This window comes from Scomber scombrus, chromosome 16 (genome assembly GCF_963691925.1).
Source record: "Scomber scombrus chromosome 16, fScoSco1.1, whole genome shotgun sequence".
Classification (NCBI taxonomy): domain Eukaryota; kingdom Metazoa; phylum Chordata; class Actinopteri; order Scombriformes; family Scombridae; genus Scomber; species Scomber scombrus.
In genome coordinates, this window is record NC_084985.1 from 16,466,376 (window position 1) to 16,488,895 (window position 22,520).

General features: G+C 40.9%; 2 protein-coding genes across 5 annotated transcripts; both read left to right on the forward strand.

Annotated features, from left to right (window-relative positions):
* Nucleotides 1-3,397: 3,397 nt before the first annotated feature.
* On the forward strand, nucleotides 3,398-8,145 carry matn1 (matrilin 1). Of its 2 annotated transcripts, none has more exons than XM_062435912.1 (10): nucleotides 3,398-3,531; nucleotides 5,040-5,224; nucleotides 5,303-5,467; nucleotides 5,558-5,780; nucleotides 6,697-6,825; nucleotides 6,951-7,123; nucleotides 7,216-7,447; nucleotides 7,555-7,707; nucleotides 7,798-7,878; nucleotides 7,987-8,145. In XM_062435912.1, the coding sequence occupies exons 1-10, from the start codon at nucleotides 3,444-3,446 to the stop codon at nucleotides 8,034-8,036; spliced, it is 1,479 nt and encodes a 492-aa protein (XP_062291896.1). In that variant the 5' UTR covers nucleotides 3,398-3,443; the 3' UTR covers nucleotides 8,037-8,145. The 2 variants fall into 2 exon arrangements, with proteins under 2 accessions (XP_062291896.1, XP_062291897.1); XM_062435913.1 differs by having other exon boundaries at nucleotides 6,703-6,825.
* Nucleotides 8,146-9,356: 1,211 nt separating this feature from the next.
* Nucleotides 9,357-21,758, forward strand: sesn2 (sestrin 2). Of its 3 annotated transcripts, none has more exons than XM_062436598.1 (11): nucleotides 9,363-10,640; nucleotides 12,286-12,351; nucleotides 13,299-13,487; nucleotides 16,452-16,634; nucleotides 17,617-17,835; nucleotides 18,017-18,149; nucleotides 18,243-18,358; nucleotides 18,493-18,576; nucleotides 20,505-20,611; nucleotides 20,695-20,839; nucleotides 21,089-21,758. In XM_062436598.1, exons 1-11 carry the CDS (start codon nucleotides 10,299-10,301, stop codon nucleotides 21,173-21,175), a joined length of 1,671 nt encoding a protein of 556 aa, XP_062292582.1. In that variant the 5' UTR covers nucleotides 9,363-10,298; the 3' UTR covers nucleotides 21,176-21,758. The 3 variants fall into 3 exon arrangements, with proteins under 3 accessions (XP_062292581.1, XP_062292582.1, XP_062292583.1); XM_062436599.1 differs by lacking the exon at nucleotides 21,089-21,758 and adding an exon at nucleotides 10,906-11,147 and having other exon boundaries at nucleotides 10,511-10,640; nucleotides 20,695-21,013; XM_062436597.1 differs by lacking the exon at nucleotides 21,089-21,758 and having other exon boundaries at nucleotides 9,357-10,640; nucleotides 20,695-21,013.
* Nucleotides 21,759-22,520: the final 762 nt, after the last annotated feature.

Genomic DNA, 22,520 nt, shown 5'->3' on the forward strand with positions numbered 1-22,520 from the left:
GTGTGTGAGCACAGGTATGGGATGCTCAGTCCACCCCGATCCCACCATGTCAATATTTACACAGTATTCTGAGATTGGAAGAAAGGGAACTTGTTTCAATATTTATGGATGTGGTCAAACACGAGATCCTCGCAGTCTTTCCAAACGCAGTGTCAGTACACACACACACCACACACACACTGACTGAAAACTGTGGACTTCTTGGATAAAGTCGTGTAATGTAGTTTATTGATATTACTGGATAGGGTTTATTGATATAACTGATTGAAAGTAATAACGTTAGTTGTGGAACAAAGCTGAAACCTGGTTTTGGAGATCCTCCAGTCCTGTGGCTCTCTGGTTCAAAGTACATCGGGGTGTTGATATTTAGTTTGTTTTGAAAAGATAGAACAAATAGACTTGTGTTGGACTTGGAAAAGGAGAGAACATGGGGCAAAGTGGTCTGAGAAAACAACAATAAAAAAAAGATTTGCATATTCAAATGTTGTACAAAAACAAAGATAAACTGTGGAAGATAAAATATATCTCACCCCACCATGTTTACAGTAAATAGTCACTAAAAGTAGTGTTATTTGATCGTGGTCTTGTATAAAAATGCCTAATGGTATGCAGAGTGGCTGAGATGGAGGAATTTGTTTATTTTAGACTTGTTTTCATTTACTCTATGGGTTTGGCAGTAGTATTGTGTTCAATATTGTCTAGATTTAACTTCCCATTGTGGTTGGGCTGTTGGCAGTGAAAAGGGACTTACAGGAACATTTCCTTTTTCAGTAAAAAAGCAAATATACTTTGTCTTTATAATAGATTTCTATTTTATTACTCGAAAGAAAATGGACGAGGAGGGAACGGGAAACAGGGTTACGTTAAATTTGGTTTGTGAATGTCATTACACAAACATGCCCTTGGAGTGATTGCTAATTATTAGAGTCAATCAATCAATACACTGACTCTCAACAAATCAACAAATTTGATGATTAATGAAGGGCTGCAATAAAGGATTATTTTTTCAATTAATATGCTAGTTATTTTCCTGATAAGTTTATGAAATGAGAGTGCCAGTCAGAATTTCTCACAGCCCAAAGATGTATTGAAAATTACTAATGTTCTCCAATCAACAGTTTTCAGTGAATTTTTGCCATTTTTACATTACATTACAATTTACATGACTGTGGCGAATAATATAGAGCAATAACAATTAATAATGATAAATAAGCCCATCGACAGAAAAGCTTGATAATGATTTGTCATCTTTAAAGCAACATGTCCAAATTCACTGGTTTCAGCTTCGCAAATGTGATGATTTGCTGCTTTTCTTAGTCCTCTAGGAAACGTTGGATACCTTTGGGAATTGATTGTAGATTGGAAAAAAGATGTCATTTTAGGACTTCATCTTCATCTTTGGGCTCTGGGAAATTCATTTTCACTCACTTCTTCCAAGATGTCTCCTTGGACTCTGGAAAAATGATAAATATTTCTAACTAGTTTGTAGTTTCAAGAGATTATGTGAATAATGGTTATTTGCAGTAATACTTTAAATGAACAAAGTGAAGTTTAAAGGTTTAAAAACATATATGTTTTAATTGGCAATATATCATGGTTATTTTTTTATATTAAGACCAATTTCAGGGCTTTTTTACTGTCCAAGTCTCAACAGTCCACGTCTTTTTTCTGTGTAACTTTACTCATGTTTAAACACAATGATAAATTACACGTAGTTTTGAAATACTGTAGTTCAGAAATGCTGAAGGATCCAGCTAGCTCCATCTACCTGCTTATGTTTGTTTGTGTTTTCCCCACTTGCCAAGCAGACCTTGTTACATAACTTGTGAGTGTATATGTGTGTGTGTGTGTACTGTATATGTTTGTGTGTTGTGTCTTCCTTATATGCCAAATAACCCTTTCCCAGAGATGACACACTGTCCAGGAATAACATCTCTGCTCTTTCATCTCCAACTCATCACAACCCTAACCCACACACGCACACACACACACACACACACACGCACACACACACACACGCACACCCTCTGTTGATTTTACAGCATGTTCATTTCAGTAGGAAATCTGTCTGGCTTGTTACTGTACAGCCTGAGCCCCAACTCCTCTTCCCCTCCCAGACTAACCCCTCAATTGCGGCTTGTTCAGGTCGTGTGTGGATGATGGAGGTGTGTGAGGAGGAGGGGAGGTGCAGAGGAATGCAGGGTTGGGTCGGGTAGATTGGGATGTTGAAGGGAAAAGAGGGGTCTCTGTTTAATGTGTATGTGGGCTCTATAGAAAGATTAAAGATGTGTATGTGAGCTTATTGATGAAAGAGTGTTTTCTTACAGTGTTTACTTCACGGGGGCCCACTGCCTACCTGACAGTGGAGAGGAGAGTGATGGAGAAATAGGTGGGAAGAGGAGTTGGGGTGGAAGGTGAATCTTTTGATATGGTTGCAAATCAGGGAATCTCTACTTTTGATTTATATGTTCGTGTGATCTGTTCTGTTGTAAAAATGACCTCAAAATATAATAAAATTCAAGCTGTGTCTTAACAAATCTTCAAAGATGTGAGAAAGAAAAAGAATGAGAGGAGAAATGGATGAGAAAAGGACCCATGGAGTGTTAAAAATACAAAATGTGCAGGAATTCAGGGCATTGAACTGAATTGAACTTAAGAAACCAGGTATTTGCTTGTAGACTTAAATTTATACAGAAACGCTTATAAAGACACACACACACACACACACACACACACACACACACACACACACACACACACACACACACACACACACACACACACACACACACACACACACACACACACACCCAATGTGCAGACTAGCAGGAACACTGTAGGCTGTGTATGGTGGCTCTCCTTCACTTCCGCACCATAAATGTGTTTGCTATACGAGGGAACACGGGGAGAAAAGAGGAATTCATGTTGGTGTTTATTTGAGCTTTGGCCAAATCCAACCTGGGGCGGCTGCGCTGGTGCGCACACTGCACCAAACCCCAGCCGCTCCTGTACCCCCAGCCAGACACACTCATACTGTACACACTCAGGGACTCAAGCGCACACACAACACAAATTTTACTACACACACACACACACATACACATACCTGTCCATCCTACCCCATCAAGGTGTGTTTGTCTTTCCCTGCCCACCGTTTTAGGTCCTCCCAGGGCAGGTATTTCCCTCTCTTCCCCACAGACACACACATACACACACACACAACCACACACACACACACTGGAGCTAAAGAGGGGGGCTGTCTGTGTGTGTGAAGCACTTGCATTGATAACCTGCAGCTCAGAGTCACTCAGTCTCACTTTGTGGCCGTGCCCCTTGCCTGGAACTCCCTTCGCCCTGCTCCATCTCCCCTCCGGCTTTTCACTCTTAGGACCATCTGCGGACGTGCTCGGACCCCCGCGTTTAGCTGTCTCCCCTCTGTCACCATGTCGCCTAACCTGCCGTTGTTCCTGCTGCTCCTTGGCCTCATAGGAACTCAAGCCACCGTGGACCTCCGCACAGCTGCTGCCATGGGTAAGAATGATGACCTTTAACCCCTTAAGTTGATTAGCCCCGGTGAGGACTCAGAGGCTGCTGATGGTGTGATTCCTGACATCTAACACTGATTTTCACTCCTTATACTTAACATCTTAGACATAAAACCCCAGGTTAGACATTACTGTGATGACACTTAACTGATCTCAACAGGTGCCTGAGGCAGAAGTGCTGTGAAGGAGGTCTATCTATGTAGTTAGATCCATCTTCATTCTTGTAATGGGTATCCATCTAGTCTGAGTTCTGGTGTTTGAAGTTACGCTCAAAATGTGTACACCAGAGAGTGAAACAAACTCCCAGAGGTAGTAAAATTATAGGAGGGGAATGGAAACAGTTTAGTTGGAACCTGTGTCATATTGAAATGGTTTAAATAATTGTTTCAATGCTTTTTTTTATTTGAAAAAACTGCATAAATCCACAGTGATTAGTGTCTTTTGTAATAGAAGAATTATAAGTAATGTATTTGGATTGGATTGTCAATATTGGAGACAGATGTAGTTTCATCTTGTTTCTGATGGTTGAATGGCTGGCTTAAAATACTATGCGAGCACAGTTTGGATGGCGGTTTCAGGGTGGACTTGGTGCTCTGGGCTTACGTAAGTGTGTGTGTGTGTGTCTGTGAGATGGAGAAATTGCTAGGAGGAAAAACTGGAAGGAGGGAGAGAGGTGAAGGGTGAGAAGGGAGATCAGTGATTATTCATAGACACTGGAGGTTTCAGGGAGCAGACAATTCATTTAATGAGGCCAGAAATGCCAGGACCCACACTTAAAACCCACTCAGCCTTTCTACAACAAAGCTCGTATAGATTTATTATCATCAGACACTGTGGCAGAATCAGTTTTCTGTCTCTGGAATACATAAAGTTGCTCCAATGTGTGATTTCAACTGAGCAGTTGGAGCTTGTTTAGTAAAAATGTGTGCATCCATATAACAAATAATTAAAAATTAAGTCAAGGTCTACTTTTTCTGAGCTTTAGCAGTGATTATGCCCTGTATTGATTTTAATATCCAAGAGGCACCTCAAAGACAAAACTTTTGAATATATTTAAAGCGGTTGGCTTCTTATTTGACCTTTCCTTCTTCTGGCCAAACATTGCTCCATCTCGCCCACCACCTTTCCCACCCTCCCCTGTTGCCTCCTTGCATCCTGTTTTTCTGTTTCGTCCCACTTTCTCACACACACACACACACACACACACACACACACACACACACACACACACACACACACACACACACACACACACACACACACACACACACACACACACACACACACACATATGTATATATCACCAGCCTCCATCCCTTCTGACCTCCCCTTTCCTTTCACTACCTCCTTTCTCCAAATTCCCCCCTCTTTTCTTCCTCATTCATCAACTTATTTTCTTCATATTCATCTCCATTTCCGGACAATTTTGTGGATGTAAAATTACATAAGCTATAAAATAATGATAACTTAATAATCACCTTTCTCACCCTACAGCAGCAGGTTTGTGCAAAACCCGGCCCACAGACATTGTGTTCATCGTCGACAGCAGTCGGAGTGTTCGCCCATCAGAGTTTGAGCAGGTCAAAGTCTTCCTGGCCAAGGTCATCGAGGGGCTGGATGTTGGACCTAATGCCACCCGTGTGGGAGTCGTCAACTACGCCAGCCGTGTGAAGAATGAGGCATGTGGCTCAAGCAAAGTGTTTGTTATGTCTCGAGCTGTTTCATATATCGCTGATTTTGCTATTGCTCCTCTATAGGTGTCTCTGAAAACACACCGCACCAAAGCTGGGCTGATCAAGGCTGTGACCAAGATTGAGCCCCTGTCCACTGGAACAATGACAGGTCTGGCCATCCAGTTTGCTCTAAACGTGGCCTTCAGTGAGGGCGAGGGTGCTCGTGTCAAGTCGCCTGATATCAGCAAGGTCAAACACACATTTTACACGCAGTTCCACATGCAGTTCACCATATCCCATAATGACTTTGCATCTAATTTTGCACCTGTTCCAACACAGGTTGCCATTATCGTGACCGACGGGCGTCCCCAGGACAACGTGAAGGAAATAGCTCAGCGTGCTCGAGATGCCGGCATTGAGATTTTCGCTATTGGTGTGGGACGTGTGGACATGAGCACCCTGAAGCAGATGGCCAGTGACACCCTAGATGAACATGTGGACTACGTTGAGAGCTACAGCGTAATTGAGAAGCTGACCAAGAAGTTCCAGGAAGCCTTCTGTGGTAAGATGGGAGGAGAGGGAAGAGGAAGAGGGACAGATAAGGGATGTTGTCTGGATTAATTGTTTACAGTTTCAGAGGACAAGGATCAGTTGTTAGTGATAGAAATAGACTAACTGAAAAGAAATACCCTTAGGATGAGTCATCATCATTATCCACACCTTCATACCTGTGGAGAGAGCTGTCTATTGCACCCCCCCATACTGAGGGTAAGGTGTCAGGGCTTTTATCTTTTCATTCCAATTTATTGTTCCCTCCCTTTTGTCCTCCACTCCTCCTCAACAAGATTCATTCAGCTTTTAAGACTCATTAACAAAATCCCAGTGTGTGAGGGCATTAGGGCAGGAACAACCTTTTGGAATGAAATTCCCTCCTGTTCCCCAGTCACTCTCAAACAACTGAGAGGCGAGACTGATCTATCTGTAATTACCGATCCATTAGTGACAATCATTAAATGTCTAATTAGTGATGCCCTTCGGCACTCCCAGTCTGCAGCACTTTTGACTGCTGCCTGCCACTCACTTTGCAGCAGCTAGTCTTACTGCAGATGTTTTGCCCAAGGGCAAAACTGCATGTTGGCAGTGTTGGATTGTTATTGGATAAGCCTGTGTGTCACATTTAAAAGCAGAAATAAAAACAACACATTTTGTTCATTTAAGGCTACTCCAATCTTTTCCACCTGTTTGTTTTAAGGATCCACTTGATGCATGCATCATCCACATATGATAAAAAAACTGTTTAGGTTGACTGATTGAAAGCAGCGGGTCACAGTGGATCATTAAAAATAAATGCTACATTTTCCCATTTTCAAACTGACATAGTTTCATTGTCTCCTCCTAACCCCATTGACCCCCTCCCCCCTTTGTGTGTGTTTGCCACCACACATATTGTGTGTGTGTACAATGTTCTGCATGCACACACACAGTGTCGGACCTGTGTGCCACTGGGGATCATGACTGTGAGCAGGTATGCATCAGCAGCCCCGGATCATACAAGTGTGCCTGCAAAGATGGCTTTACCCTCATGGATGATGGTCGCAGCTGCAGTGGTGAGTGTGTGTATGTTTATGTGCGTGCGTGTGTGAGTGTGTGAAGGTAGTGGTCCAACTACAGTCACTGTGCTACCATGAATAACATGGTCTGTTGCATATATGTGTGTGTCTGACATCACCAGCTTGCAGCAACTCAGCAACAGATGTGGTGTTCCTGATCGATGGCTCTAAGAGCGTGCGTCCTGAGAACTTTGAGTTGGTCAAGAAGTGGATCAACCAGATCATCGACAAACTGGATGTTTCTGAAAGCAAGGCTCATGTTGGACTGGTGCAGTACTCGAGCTTAGTCAGACAGGTATGTGTTTGTTTGGCATGTATTATCACCCAGTAATCATATTCCTTCCTTCCCTCCCTTGAACAAGTCATGTTTTAATTTCCTTCCTGCAGGAGTTCCCCTTGGGCCGCTTCAACAATAAGAAAGATCTGAAGGATGCTGTGAAGAAGATGGCCTATATGGAGAGGGGAACCATGACAGGCCAGGCCCTCCGCTATCTGTCAGACAGCAGCTTCAGCCCCAGTCAGGGCGCACGGCCTGGAGTCACCAAGGTGGGCATCGTCTTTACAGACGGACGCAGCCAGGACTACATCGGAGATGCCGCCAAGAAGGCCAAGGAGCATGGTGAGAAGATACTTCTCAATGCATGGGTGTAGTATGAGTAACCTGATATAATACCTATTTACACCAGAGAACTGTGTGTGTTTGGTGTGTGTGTATGTATGTTACAGGTTTCAAGATGTATGCTGTTGGAGTGGGCAATGCAGTGGAGGATGAGCTGAAAGAGATCGCCTCTGAGCCAACTGGAGAGCACTACTTCTACACTGCTGACTTCAAGACAATGACCCAGATTGCCAAGAAGCTGCAGATTAACATCTGTCAAGGTCACTCATTGTAGCATAAACACTTCAAATATCACTTCTTATATATACTCACATGAACAACAGCTAAACTTTTGCTTTCTCTTCCCACAGAGGAGGACCCTTGTGAATGCGACTCCCTCGTAAAGTTCCAAAAGAAAGTAGAAGATGCCCTACAGGCACTAACAAAAAAATATATCCTTTACAAGACGTGAAATGGTCTGAGAATATGATGTTGGGAGGTTTTTGATGTCTTTGTCATATTTTCTGTCTTATGGTTTCTGTCCTTAACAAATATCTTACTAGAGAGCATGTCGAAGAGGATCGCTTTGCTGGAGAACAAAATCGTCTGAGGACTCACATCCCACTCTTCCCTATACATATGCACACCCACCTTCATACACACACAAACAATTTTTACTTCCTATAAAATACTGTAGAGGAACTTGTGTGTGCGTGTACACCCTGACCTCTGCTGGTAGCCTGAGCTCTCCCAAACCACCTCTGCCTCCTCCTCTCTCGGTCTTACCTCTTCCACCCTTGGTTTCCTGGGACACGAAGCGCCAGTTGCCATGGGGACAACGCCTTTGTGTGTGTGTGTGTGTGTGTGTGTGTGTGTGTGTGTGTGTGTGTGTCTGTGTGTGTGTGCGCTCCGAAGGTCATCCTCCATAGCCAGCCTGTGTGTTTGTTAATAAAAGTCTTCCCTCATAGGGAAACAGTGACGGTACACTGAAAGGTTTTTCTTTGTTGCTGCCTGTGTGCACACAATGTTGAATCTCCCCCAAAGCCCCCAGAGAGCCTGTGTCTCGTCATGTCAAACGGAGCAGCACATCACCCTCATTTGTTTGTCTCTTTAAATCTGTCACTGTCATGTTTCCCTCTCTCTCTCCCCTCATATGTGAAGACTCCAACTTCCTTCTCTTACCCCCACACAAAGGTATCTAATATTATGTATGGTATATATGAAGGTAAATTAATGTAAGATATATGTCTGATAATAAGGGTACACCATTGATGTTTTTTTATTTTCCTAAATAAAGGTGATTCAGGAAGTACATATTATAAAATTGTGAAACTATTGAATGCGAAAATAACATTATTGACACAAATGCGCACACAGACTCAAATTATTTGTTTAGTTTTACACAGTTAATTACAATTAAGCTTAAAAAGTATGCAGAATATTCTCATGTTGGCTACATGATATGGTCTCCGAGGACCACAAGGGCTTTTTGCAGAAAGTCTTTGAAGTACTAATATACTCCCCAAATGGTAGTTGTGAGGACAAAATCAAAGTTGGATCTGTTGTCCAATGAGGATATCTGGATTTTGGAAACTCCTTGCAGCCATTACGGTAATGTAATGCTAAAATAAACAGTAATGACATCAGTTTATTTGGCTTACATAGAGGATAAAACAAGTCATCAAATGCATTGCTCTTTACAGCATCATTGTAGGCTTTTTAGCAGTTGTTGGATTATACCATTTTAAGACAGTGTGTGATGGGTATTTGCCATCAGTTTTAACATTTAAACATGATAAACATTTAGGTATACTTACAACTGTTTTATTTATTTTTTCCCACAAATTTTTAAAATGTGTTTTAGTATTACATATGGTAACAAGGAAACATTTATGTGCAGTTCATAAAAAAACTGGTGTAGGCCAGCTTGCCTCCAGAAACCAGCACAATTCTCACAATTTCTTTAAAAAAAAGAAGAAAAAAAGAGATACTCCTTTATCAGTCCCACAATGGGGGAATTTACATTATTGCAGCAGCAACGTGGACAGTAAAAATAGAAGAGCGGCAATAAGAAAGAATAAAAAACAATAAACAATAAGTAAGTAGTAAGAAGTATTGGAAAATAATAAGAGTAAAATTGGTGTTGAGTGATAATATACCCGAGTTTGATATCGTTATTGCACAACTAGCAGTATTAAAAAATGAGCTTAAACAGTTATTTAAACACATTAAAACGAAAACGTAAGTTACCATTTATTTTATTTTTTCCAAACAGCGTTATCTAAATGTAAGACAAATATTTAAAACTGTAAGTGAGTGCCTCCTCCTCCTCTTCGTCCTCTCTGTTTGCAGTCATTAGTGGAAAGTTTCAGTCACGTCACTGTGACGTCACGCATCTGCCCAGCTCTGAACAGCTGAACGAAACCGGCGACTTAAACTCTCGCTGCTACAAAAATACGCCTTTAAATATCTCATGTACGCTGATTTTTAAACTTAAATTATATTATGTGCAAGTCGGGGAGTTCAGTCTAAACACAAACTATTGGTTCTCAGTGTTTCTTTTTATTATAACCGTTAAGTGCGTTGTTAAACAGTTTGCAGCATCTGCTAGCAGCAGCTAGGCTAACAGGTAGCAGCTATGAAAAGAGGAATATGTGATGAGAGCTTTGAAGGTTGACCGTCAGCGTTAATGATTTGTGGAGCTGATGATTGCGCAGTTAACAAAGATAAGACAGGCAGCGGACATCTCAAGTATTTGGCATTTAAGTAAACTAATCTTTGGGTGTAGCTAGCGGTTAGTTAATACTTCAGCTAACTAGCAGCGGTGAACTAATCGAGGTGCTTTGAAGGTGCTGAGGAACCAGGGCAAGAGATGGCGAGTGACCCCGCGACGGGCTTAACATGCCGGGCTAACGGAGATAAAGCACCGGGGCGAGGGTCCGCTTCTGGCCGCTCATGTCGCCACCTGTCCGAGTCAGAGACTGACGGTGGCCCGACCGTGAGGAGCTTAGCGCGGCTGTGCAGCAGGGACGAGGAGGAGCGGGCAGCGGCTCTGGAGGAGCTGAGCCAGGGGGTCCTGGTGGGCTTGGGTCTGGACCGGCCTGGTTCGGCGCGGCTGAGCAAACCAACGCTTCTGCATCTTCTCCGGCTCTCCGGGTCGTGTCCACTGCAGGAGGTGCGGGAGAGAGCCACTGAGCTGCTGCGGACTGCGCAGGTAATGTTGACATAACATAGTATACAGTCCTCTCATATTGATTGTGCACCAGCAGGAGCACGGGGGTGGATACACAGGGGAAAATATCCATCAAAAACTGTGAACATTCGATAGTAATAAGCAGAATTTGTTCTTATTTTACGAGCATTGGGCCATCTTGCTTCTTATCATATTAGAACATACTAAGATTAGCTGGCTGGTTGATTAATCATCACCTAACATCTGATTGGTCAACGCTATGGGCTGATTTCCATTTTCTATCAAGATTGCTGCTGGTTTCATCAGACATTGAACTACAGGAGGTGATGCAAGACTCAGCTGCGGTGTGCACAAACAAGCAGGCCGGGCACGCCCCCTCCCGGTGCCCTGAAAAACACAGCTGACACACCCCCTTCAGCGTCACGGGCACAGCCAGCATAGCTTCGAGAAATAAAAAGTCAGACTAATCTGTTGGAAATAACAAGCGGTCATTTGTGGTAATCTGCCTGTGGGGTTTCGATGATGTCGGTGAGTTTTAAACGCAGGCTGTGATAGGAAGAGTTTATGGAGAGCAGGTTATGAAACGGCTCTCTCCAGTTATACAATACAGCAGCTGCAGCCCATTTAGGTCTAGTCAAGTTCAGGGTGGTTGAAACTCAACTACATATATGCTCATTCGTTTTAAATATTTTCTTTATTTTATTACAACCATATTAACAATCTGGATTAAGTTTTTAAGAAGATCCAGTCTAACCTTTTAGTTCAGTTTGTTGTGTAAAAATGTTTGTTGCTCAAAAAAATGTTTACATTTTGATATGGGGTAATGTATAGACCCAGAACGTGTAGTAAACACGCACTATGTATGTGTTGTTTTTGAATTATACAGTCTCACACTAAGGGCTCTGAATGAGGACTTTATTATCAGACATTTCCTGTGGATGTTTAGTCATTGCTGCCATGTTCTTGTCAGGTAGAATTAATTCCTGTGTTGTTTATTAATATCTAGTAATTTTTGTCATATTAAAAACATCTGAAGGTTTTACATTGTAAACTATTCAAATAATAAGAAAATGAGGGACACGTTTTTAGAATATAGAAGCACCTCTATTTTAAATCTAGCTATATTTAAGATATGACAGATACTGAACTGATATGTTTCTGCTCTAAGGGTCCTTTTTATATTTCTTTGTATTACATAGTTCTAAAATATATGTGTGTGTGTATATATATATATATATATTTACATGTGTGAATTGGTACTTGTATATAGTATGTTAATCAGTGATAGATTGGGTTTTGCACATATATCATGTGACAAGAGCCTTTGATCTATTCATGACAGGACTATATATTTTGAGATGTAAGGGAGCTACAGTGTACGAAGCTTTACCTTTGTTTTTTTGTAATGTATAGGCCCAATATAATCAGCAACTATATTGTGTCGATTGATTAACCACCTGTCATTTTTCAAGCAAAAATGCCCAACATCCTCGAGTCTCAGCTGTGAGAATTTGCTGTTTTTCTTTACTAAATATTATTATGTTTGCCGGTTGATCAGACAAAAGAAACAACTGATCACATCTTGCTTGGGAGATTTGTGATGAGCATTTTTCTCTCTTGTGTACTTCTGTCTTTTAACTGTCTGTGTCTTTCTCATCACCATTAGGAACAAGGAGTTGAAGTACCACGTGCTCTGGCCTCAGGCCCAAGTGCCTTTATTCCAGCAAAACAGGTGTGTATGTGTAACTTTTAACATTTAAATACCTTAATATAACATGGCACAGTGTGTAACTAAAATAAAAAAAGTTTATTTATTTTAGATATTATAGGGGCTTAATTATATAAGTATTTATTGTTAAAAGTGTCATCTTCTCTTTTTAAAATTTGTTTCCCACTATTGCTAAGTATTGTAATGTGAAGTCAGAAGGAAAGCAACACTGGTAACCAGGTTTTCCTTTTTGTCACTGATAAAACATCACATAATCGTCTCATAATCAGTGTGACGTGTGTGTGTGGTGTGTGTGGTGTGTGTACAGCTGTCCTGTATTTCTATGATACTGGATGTCTCACAGGCTGGCATCATGATAAACAATCAAATCAGTGTGTGTGTTTCTGCCAGTTGAAACTACAAATAACCTTATCTTAGAAACCTAATTTAAATAAATAGACATGATAAGGTTGCTAACAGTCACCAAATTCAGTGCTAGTATTCTTATTTTGTTCCACTTTGGCTCAGATTTCTTGTTATTATTAGTAAAATCACTGGTAACACAAAGACATCCTTCCTTTATTGAGTTTTTATGGTTAAAAGGAAGTTTTATTACCAAGTAGCTGTGTACGTGGTGTGGCTGCTGCAATACTGCAGTGCTTGTTGCTTCATGTCATCAAGAAACGCAACACTTAAAATGTGTTGCCAAAGCTGATGACTGAAAATGCTGACTTGATGTGTGACTCACTCCAAGCTTTCCATTGAGACGAGTGGGAGTGTTGAATCAGCTCTGGACGTTTTCTGCCTTACAGGCTGCTCGTTTCTGGCTTTGAGATAAATTTATTACTTTCAAGTGAATTAAAGCCCAAAAGTGTCCGTATTAAAGAAAAAGAAAAAAATGAATGTGACTTCAGTAGAACTTAAGGGAATCAGCTGTCAGACTTTAACATGAATGTTATCTTTTTCTTTAGACATTGAGAGAAGGAACGGACCAGAACATCCTGATTGAATCTTTTCTTTCATTGGGTCGTGTGGACCACATCACCATGGTAATGGCGCTGCACCCTGCTTACCTCAGCTGCTTCCTGAGGACCCAACATGCTTTGTTGGAGCTGGATGGCCCCTTGCCCCACCATTGGAGACATTACATCGCTGCCATGGTAAGAAAACCACAATATATGATTATTAACCCCATGGCACCTGTCAAATCCAACACCAGCAAATGCAGTTATGGCCTGATGTACACTTAAGTAAGACCTAAAAATATTTCGATTGAAGACACTTCAATAATATTTAGGAAAAAAAATACTATTTTACAATCAAGATAATATAAAATTGAGTCAGCTTTTCAAAAAGATATATGTTAAACTCCCATTCAGCACCTGCAAAGATAATGAAACATGATGATACATCAACTGTGGACATTAAAGTTGCTGACCTACTTTAGGTAAGTGGTTGTCCTTTTACAGCCGATATAGCACAAAACAACAATAAACTACAACTAAGTGCAATTAACAGTAGTTGAATACATGAATAGGACCAGTAGACTTTGAAATTAAATATTATTCTTACAAAGGCAGCTTTTGAGCACATAACTGTTTTCTTTCTTTTCTTCACCGTTTAAAATAATGTGTCACCATGTTTTTTTATAAAAACAAACTGTGCACATTAAAACAGACCCTTTTCAGTCCCCCGTTTTCTTTTTCAAATGTCTGCTGTGAAAATAGTCTATTGTTCTTAACTCTAAACAGGACTGCTGTCCGTTGAAATTTTTAGCATAACTGTGCAGTGTCACTGCGGGTTAAATCATATTATCAACACAGTCTGTCTGATAAAGCCCACATGATCATTTGAACGGACATTTTTAAAGCGGTACTGACCGTGTGTTTACTGTTATTTTATTTGCATCTTCATTTAGTTTTTAGTGTCAAATGAGGCAAAACTAAAAAGACCCTCTCAGTTATTCTGCCTGAGCCATTTATGATTTGTTTCTTCTTACACACACATATCTAATCATTTTGGCTTTATTCCTGTCTTGGCACAATTATATCAATATTGCAGTAATGCTCTTTTCGGCATGCTGCCTCTTTTACAGTCAGATCAGCTGTAGTAACCATAAATAAATAGATTCAGAAAGGCTGCAGGGGTAAGAATGTGAGGAAGCACAGTGCATTAATTAGAAAGAAGAGCATTTTTACTCTCTGACTGAAGTTACATCACTACATATCAGCTTCAGCTGCACATCTCCAAAAACAAACCTTTCACTGTGTCATAGCTGGGGGAACAGCTGCAGCTAATAAAATTAATGGAGGTAGGTGTGATTTTGGTGTGAGCACCATGAGGTTAGCAAGCGCTGTTAATAATGACTATTATCAGCTCTTGATCTATGGCACCACCACCAAAGTCCTCAATAAACTCCAATACGTCCAGAACTCTGTTGCACGCCTCCTCACCGGTACCCGCTCCAGAGAACACATCACACCTGTCCTCCGTGAACTTCACTGGCTTTCAATCAAACATAGAATCAACTTTAAAATCCTCCTCACCACCTACAAGGCCCTCAACAACTTAGCACCCCCCTACCTTGCTGACCTCCTTCATCACCACGCCCCCTCCCGATCCCTGAGGTCCGTCTCTGCCAACCTGCTACAAGTCCCCCGGACTAAGTGCCGGACCTGGGGTGATCGGGCCTTCTCTGTTGCTGCCCCCACCCTATGGAATTCACTCCCCCCTCACATCAAAATCTCCCCAACCCTCTCCTCTTTCAAATCTGCACTAAAAACACACCTTTTCATACTAGCCTTCAACTCCTAGCTCCCACTGGACTCGTCATGTTTTAACCTTTGTTTTTGTCTTCTTTTGTTTGTTTGTTTTTTAACCTTTTATAATTTATAAACATTTGTTTCATAGTTTTAAATAGGGAAATAGGGAAATTGTAAAGCGTCTTTGAGCACCGCATAAAGCGCTATATAAGTTTGATTTATTATTATTATTATTATTATTATTATTATTATTATTAACCTTAATCAAATCTCTCGTTAATTTTATTAGCTTCAGTTTTAAAACGCATCACTTGACAAACAAGTGAAACTGTTACAGCTGCATATGTTTAAAGTTTGTACTGTTCATTCTTTATTTTTCAAAATATGTTAAACTTTATCCTACATAAGCTCAGCCAGATGTTTTTGATATAATTATGATGCTCCACCTTGGAGTTGTGTCACAAGTCATTGACTCATGTGTGTTTGTGATAACAATGTCTGAAAACCAGTGTCTGATTACCTACTGAACCAAGGAGGATTTGAGACTTAATCTTACATATCAAATGATTAAAATGTCTAGAAAACTTCAAAGAAACACAACAAATATTCTTCATTATAATTGTTTTTCATTTGGACCTGTCTTTTTTTTGGGTCAAGTTTGCTGGTAGATCATTGAAGGAACTAGTAGTGTATAAAAATATATTTTGACAGAGATCCCAGTTGGGTTGAAGGTCAATTTAAAAAAAAAAGTGAATTCTGACAGTCAGAAAAAAATAATGTTATGTTGTAATGTAATGTTGCAGGAACACAAAAACATGAAGAAATGAAATAATTTTGATCTCAAGAGAAAGTTAACATGTATTATGCCGCCACTAATAGGTCTGCTGAAGACCCTCTCATAAATATTTATGACTCTCCTCACTCATCGAAACATCACATTAGCCGCACTTTCACCTGATCTAGAAGAAGTTTAGTCGTGTTGCTTTAACCTGTGAGTCTTTGACATTTATGAGCACAGACTGATCTTAACAGGGATTTTACACATCAAAGTCTGTTTACAGGTGTTGGGGAGAGCAGCTTCATAAATGAAAAAAAGCTGAATCCTGAGACCTCTGTAACCCGCTCCTCATCTCTGCATGAGGCTAGTGACTCCAGGCTACATTACCCACTACTAGCATAAAAACCACAACCCGTTCAGTCCATAAATCAAGACAGGTTGCATTGTGGGTAATCTAGGTGCTGAGTTTTGATAAGGAAGAGGAATACATAGAACAGTAATACACAGATTAGTAATTAAGCTTTGTTTTTAATGTACGTAATGGTCAAGAGTCTACAACTTTGACTCTACGTCGTGTTTCACAGGCTGCAGCTCGACACCACTGCTCGTACCTGGTGCAGCAGCACAGCGCAGGATTCCTGGATGCTGGCGGGGAGGAGAGCTGGCTGAGCAGCCTGGAGCACGCTCCCACCAAACTCCGCAGCCTGCAAACGCTCAACAAGCTGCTGGCACACAGACCCTGGCTCATCACACAGCAGCACATCCAGGTCAGACACAGCACCCACTCAGACACTCTCAGTCTCTCTGCTTGTAGCAGATTGTAGAGACTGATTGTTGTAATGGAGAAAAACAAGAGTTTTCCATGTGTTTTCCAATTTCTTATGTTACAGTGCTTTATATTTTCACTAAAGAAAATATACAGTATGTAATGCCAGCGGTTCTCCACAATCAAAGGATGATTAAACCAGGTGCACAGAATAACATGAATGCCTTCTATATATTCTACTTTAATACAAAAAATCTGCAATAAATATTGACGCTTGATGGTTCATTCTTGACCTTCTGAAATAGACTTTTGACCAAAATTCTTAGCCCAATGCCCACTTTCTTGGTTTTTTCAAAGCTTTCAGCCACATTTTCCTGGCCTTCCTCAGCAGATGGAGTTTGCTCCATGGCCTATGGAGGTGTTTTACTTGTTATTAACTCTCTCATACTAAGTCTCTACACCAATTCACATTCATGAATTCCTCCATCAGTCATTAATAAATGTTTGATTAATCCTTCTGTTTGATTAATCAAATGGAAAAAAGACTTTCACAATCACTATTTTATTGTCCACGAGAACATTTTAAAGAATATGTTTGAAAGCTGGTTTTGGAATTTTTTAAATAAACACATTTCAAACATTTGTATAAATAAGAATGTGTATCAACGACACAAAAAAAGCATTTTATTAAGATTTTTGTATACTGTGCGTCACATTAAAGCTAAAAGAAATATGAATGTGGTGTTTTTACAGCTCTCAATTGTAAAAGTGGGTCAAATTTGACCATAAAACAATGTGTAAGGGTTAAGTGAGCTCAGCAAAAAGGAAAAACTAATAAGTGGACCTTTTGATGAGAGTCTTCTATGAGGCCCTCTTTTGTGTTTTGGCATACTTTTTTGGACTAAATTGGCGGGGATTAATGTTATTTTGTTCATCGCTGTGTTTGGTGGTACAGCAGTTGTAAAATGTGGTCTGTCCTGCAGGAACTGGTGTGTCCTGGAGCAGATCCTCGCTGGTCATTGGCTGAACTTATTCATGCTGTGGTCCTTATGGCACAAGCTCATTCTCTCTGTTCATTCGTCTGGGGCTGCGGCTTAAATCCTGAACCTGACCACATCGGAGGTTATACCTTCCAGCCTCCTTCACCCAGTCACTTCCCTCGCAGCCCGAATAGTCCCGCTCATGAGGATGGTAGACAAGAGGTGAGTCTAGTGATCATTTTTCACCACAGCTGTGACAAGCCTGAACTTAAGTGACAGCAGGACGCGGACAGAGATGTATTTGTTTCATCAGTCACACTGGTTTAATAACAGTGGTAGAAACGGCTCATTTGACAGTTCCTAAAGCCCCACCCCCACACACTTTTCTTCTTTTCTCCCCCAGTTGGTTGATGGAGCAATGGAGGTGGAGGTGTTGATGCAGAGGATGGTGGAGCTACAGCAGCAGGAGGAGGAGTGCACACAGGAAGAGATGGTCACTCGCTTTGAGAAGGAAAGGAGCGAGAGCATACCAACAGGTACAAATCTGCCCGCTCATCCGTGCATCACTCTGCCATTTACTCAGTTCGCTTTTGTTTACTCACCGCTTCCTCTTTGTTGTGTTTGTTTAGCTGTGGTGCGGGGCGCTCCACCTGACCTGGTGCTTTGTCTGGTGGAGGATCAAGAGTTCAGATATGAGGACTTTGCCCCTAGAGGAGAACAGTCACCAGCCACCATGAGAGCCCAGGTAATTTGGAACATTTCTGTGTGTATTTTGCCTTCCCAATTTATTTATTGACATGTTTACATGTGTACATGTTGATTGTCTGTGCTTAGTTTCTCAGAGCTGTGTTTGTAACTGTTGATGTCTGATGTGTGCAGGACTATTCATGGGAGGACCACGGCTACTCTCTGGTCAACAGATTACTGCCAGACATGGGCCAGCTCCTGGATGAGAAATTCCAGGTACTCTCAACTTTCAACTTATACACATAAACACCAATAAGCAGTTATAAAAACAGGATAAGACATGACAGATTAAGGAGTTTTAATGCAATAAGATGCAATAAGAAACTAAGATGTGGAGGAGATGGTGTGGGCCTACATGCTTGTTACAACTCCTGCAGTAAAACCACTTGGTGTCAGCAAAACAAGACATTGGTGACAACTTAATAGTAGAACAGTGTTTCCCAACCTGTGGGTCAAGGCTCTCACAAGGGAGAAGTACAGAAAATATCAGTTTCTATAGGCGTTTGTTCGCTTTGTTCCCACCTCCTTTACATGCAGTGATGTGATAGCTGGAGCGCATTCTCTGAAACAGCACAGTGTCCTTGGTTAGAAGAGAAAGCTTGATAATAGAGCACAAAACAATTCAGACTGTCTTTGCCCTCTGTGATCATAATTTTATTGTAGCGCTTTCAAATTAAACACATTGATTATGAAACACAGCTGTCCTGTGCTGGCTAACTCACTACAGACCAGGAATTTTGACTTTGACTAACATTATCTGTACTTCTTCTCATGTTGGTGTTAATACTTGTTGGACAAACAAAAGGAGCATTATTAATTCTTCCAGGATTGCAAGTTTACTATTTTGTTTTTCCAACAGTTTCAAATCCTATCTGTGTGGCTACAGAGTTACTGTAACTTTTACCTTTTTTTCTGATTGAACCTTCTACAATATTTCCTCTTAAGTTATTTTTCTTGGTAAGTGGAAGTAGCTGCTGCATAGAGTAAAAGGCTGAGTAAGCTCGCTTTACATCTATCAGCAAATAACATTTGCTGGTAATCACATGCTTGGTCAGTTAACTTTACAGGACTTCTATACTTTTTTTTTTTTTTTTTAATAACTTTATTCTCAATAAAGACACCAGAGAGACACAAAAAAGAGAGTGAAAGCCCAGGCAAGGAAAGAAAAGAGAAGTAAATGGCTAAAAAATTGCACTATGAGCTGTAATAGAGATAGAGCGCAAGGCGTCACGCTCTGTAAACCACAACCACCAGAGAGAAAAACAACAGCACCATAATGTGCAACAAAGGGCTGAAGCGCTTACAAAAACCCTGCAGATTTCATCACGTCGAAGGATTATTTTAGCACCCTATGTCTACCAGAGAGGAAAAGGTAGTTTAGAGCATATACTGAAACCTGTTACATTGTGTATGCAATACATGAATGCAAGGGCTGACATCACATCCACAGTAGAGAGCACAATTATACAACAAACTCTACCATATAACAGGATGGCATGACACTTTTCACAGCTGATGTGGCGTCTACAGTTTTTAAACAGCAGAAGAAATTACACACACAGACATGTAATCATTTCCCATTCAGGCCCAGTTACCTTTCTTTAGTTCCCCTTTTACAGTTAGCATTGCAGCTGTATGCAGATTAACTGAGTTTCAGGCTGTTTGTGCAGCTCAGGTCGGGTCTTTCTCTTCTTCTGCACGGCACAAAGCCTGTAACATTATCCACTTTTGTCTTCTTAAAGGCTCAGTTTTTCAGTTCAGCAGCTCATAAAAACTTAGTTCTAGGTTCTTTACCTTGTTGGTAGTGCATCCTACCACACAGCAGCTTTTAGCCATTTTTCTGTTGCTGACACACAGAAGTGACAAGGAAGGCACCTTGAATTGTTTCCCTTCTGGGGTAGCCAGGATTTCATTGTGCTGTATCTCTGTGTTACCTTAAAGAGCACATCCTTCTGATCTGAGCATTATTTAAACCAGTTTTACCATCGCTCATTTTAAGTACATGAAGTCAATTTAAGTCCATGAGTGGCCTTTCTTTAGTTTTTTTCCAGACCTCCTGCCAAATTTATGTCCCCACCACTTTTCAAATCAAACCTTAACCCTTCCATAGTCCTATTATTAATGGTTAAACGGTCCCATTGCAGGTTGTTAGCAACTTAACCTACAACAGGATGGCCATGCATGAAGGTGTGGACACTCACACTCTGAGGAAAGCCCTATGGAACTACATCCACTGCCTCTATGGGATACGGTCAGTAAACTAAATTACTTAAAATAAAACGTTTTTTTCCTCTGTTGTCACTAACTTTTTTTTCTGCCACTGCATGTATGCAGATACGACGATTACGACTATGGAAGTGTGAATGAGTTGCTGGAGCGCTCTTTGAAGGTGTTTGTCAAAACCATGGCCTGTCATCCTGAGCAGACCACAGCACACGTTTACCACTCCTTCTGGAGACACTTCAGACACTCTGAAAAGGTACGGACCAGTTCAAACACTCACCTGACCTGCACTCACCAGTCACAACAGCTGGATCATCTGACATTTTACGCATGTCATCCCTCTTTGCCAGCTACTCAGCACAGAACGAATCATTTGACATTTCATCTTTTCTGTTCTTTTTTCCTGTATTTTTAAATGTCATTAGAGAAGGGAAGCCTCACAGTCAGGACTTGAAAGTGTGTCACCCAGTAACCTGAAAGTAATGACACGGATCTCTTTTTGCAGGTTCATGCAAACCTTATAGTGATGGAGGCCCGACTACAAGCAGCCCTTCTGTACACCTTACGAGCCATCACACACTACATGAGATGACACACACGCAGACACGTGTTTTTGCAGATGCTGAGCCAGCTGTGTTGTACCACAGCCCAATGCATATCACGACATGGATAGACAATCTCACACACGCACACACACACACAAACACGCACACACACATACACAGACACACACTACAGTGAATGCTTGTATATGCATATCTTATGTTTCAGTGTTAATGTTTTGGTGCTGCTTTTTGTGACAGGGATATTTAAAGTTTGTTACTTATTTTGCACTGAAATTTGTCAGGTTTTGTTTCCCCACTTGAGCCTCAACAGTTTTTTCCCCCCAGAATATCTTGCACATGTTTCTGTCAATCACAAGCATATCTAGGTGCTACATGGCAGTTATAAGAGTGGAATAAGGAACAGCATTACTAAATCATCATGATTCAAGTGTTTCCTTTTCAGAAATGTTTTTGATATGACTGTACAGGCCAACTTCTATCAACCAGACAACAAAATGACTACTCATGCCTCAGTCCTCTCTCTCTGCAGCACGCAGAGGCTGAGTTAAAAAAAAGGCAAAATAACTTGTATTTTTATATACAATAAAAAGTTAATTTGTTATCAAAATGGCAACAGTGTTGCGTGCTTCTCTGAACATACTCTATAGTTTAAGGTTGTATTTAAAGCACAGTGAAGTCTCTAGTATATCTTGTATCAGGAAGCAGCTCTTGTATTTTTGACATCCAATTCAAAGCGTTACATAAGAGATATGTATTTTGAGAGTTGAGTTTCTTAATTGTTTCCCCCCCAAAGAAACCCAAGCCAGCTGGAAATGAGCCCGAACTTCTGGATGTGTTTCTGCAGGAGTTGCATGGACACACCAGACGATGGCGACAAAGACTACAGTTCACTTTGAGTCAGTGACTATTAGTATAATGTTAACAACACATAAAGGCTTGTTCTGCTTTTCAGTTACAGCTGAAAGTGCATGTGGTGGCTGTTGTTGCTGTTGATGATGGTAGCTTATGTGGTAACACACCTTATCTGTCATATCAACATGACATCAAATGTGACATGGCCTTTAGGAGCAGTTGGATACTTTCTGACAGTTATGCTCTCATGTAGCACGACTAATACGCGGATGTCACACATATGATGATACGGTCTTCCTGTAGTTCACAACTAAATGCATCGCATCTCACCCTGCACTTGCACTTCAGTCAGGCACCACAAACTCATCAAGACTGCACCAGTATGTAGACTGAAGTTGTGTTTCAAGTAAGTACACTACTGACTACTAAGGTGAATTCAGTACACCTGTTTTTATGTGCTCTTGTGTAAGGTTGTATAATAACATTGACTTTAAAATTGGTAACTCCAACCTACTCTAC

Bases quoted from the DNA above. Each gene is read 5' to 3' on its own strand.
- matn1 (XM_062435912.1), top strand. From the start codon at position 3,444: ATGTCGCCTAACCTGCCGTTGTTCCTGCTGCTCCTTGGCCTCATAGGA. The intron at 7,448-7,554 runs GTGAGAAGATAC...TGTATGTTACAG, and splicing joins CAAGAAGGCCAAGGAGCATG to GTTTCAAGATGTATGCTGTT. The intron at 7,879-7,986 runs ATATCCTTTACA...CAAATATCTTAC, and splicing joins ACAGGCACTAACAAAAAAAT to TAGAGAGCATGTCGAAGAGG.
- sesn2 (XM_062436597.1), top strand. From the start codon at position 10,299: ATGGCGAGTGACCCCGCGACGGGCTTAACATGCCGGGCTAACGGAGAT. The intron at 12,352-13,298 runs GTGTGTATGTGT...CTTTTTCTTTAG, and splicing joins CCTTTATTCCAGCAAAACAG to ACATTGAGAGAAGGAACGGA. The intron at 18,359-18,492 runs GTAATTTGGAAC...TGATGTGTGCAG, and splicing joins CAGCCACCATGAGAGCCCAG to GACTATTCATGGGAGGACCA.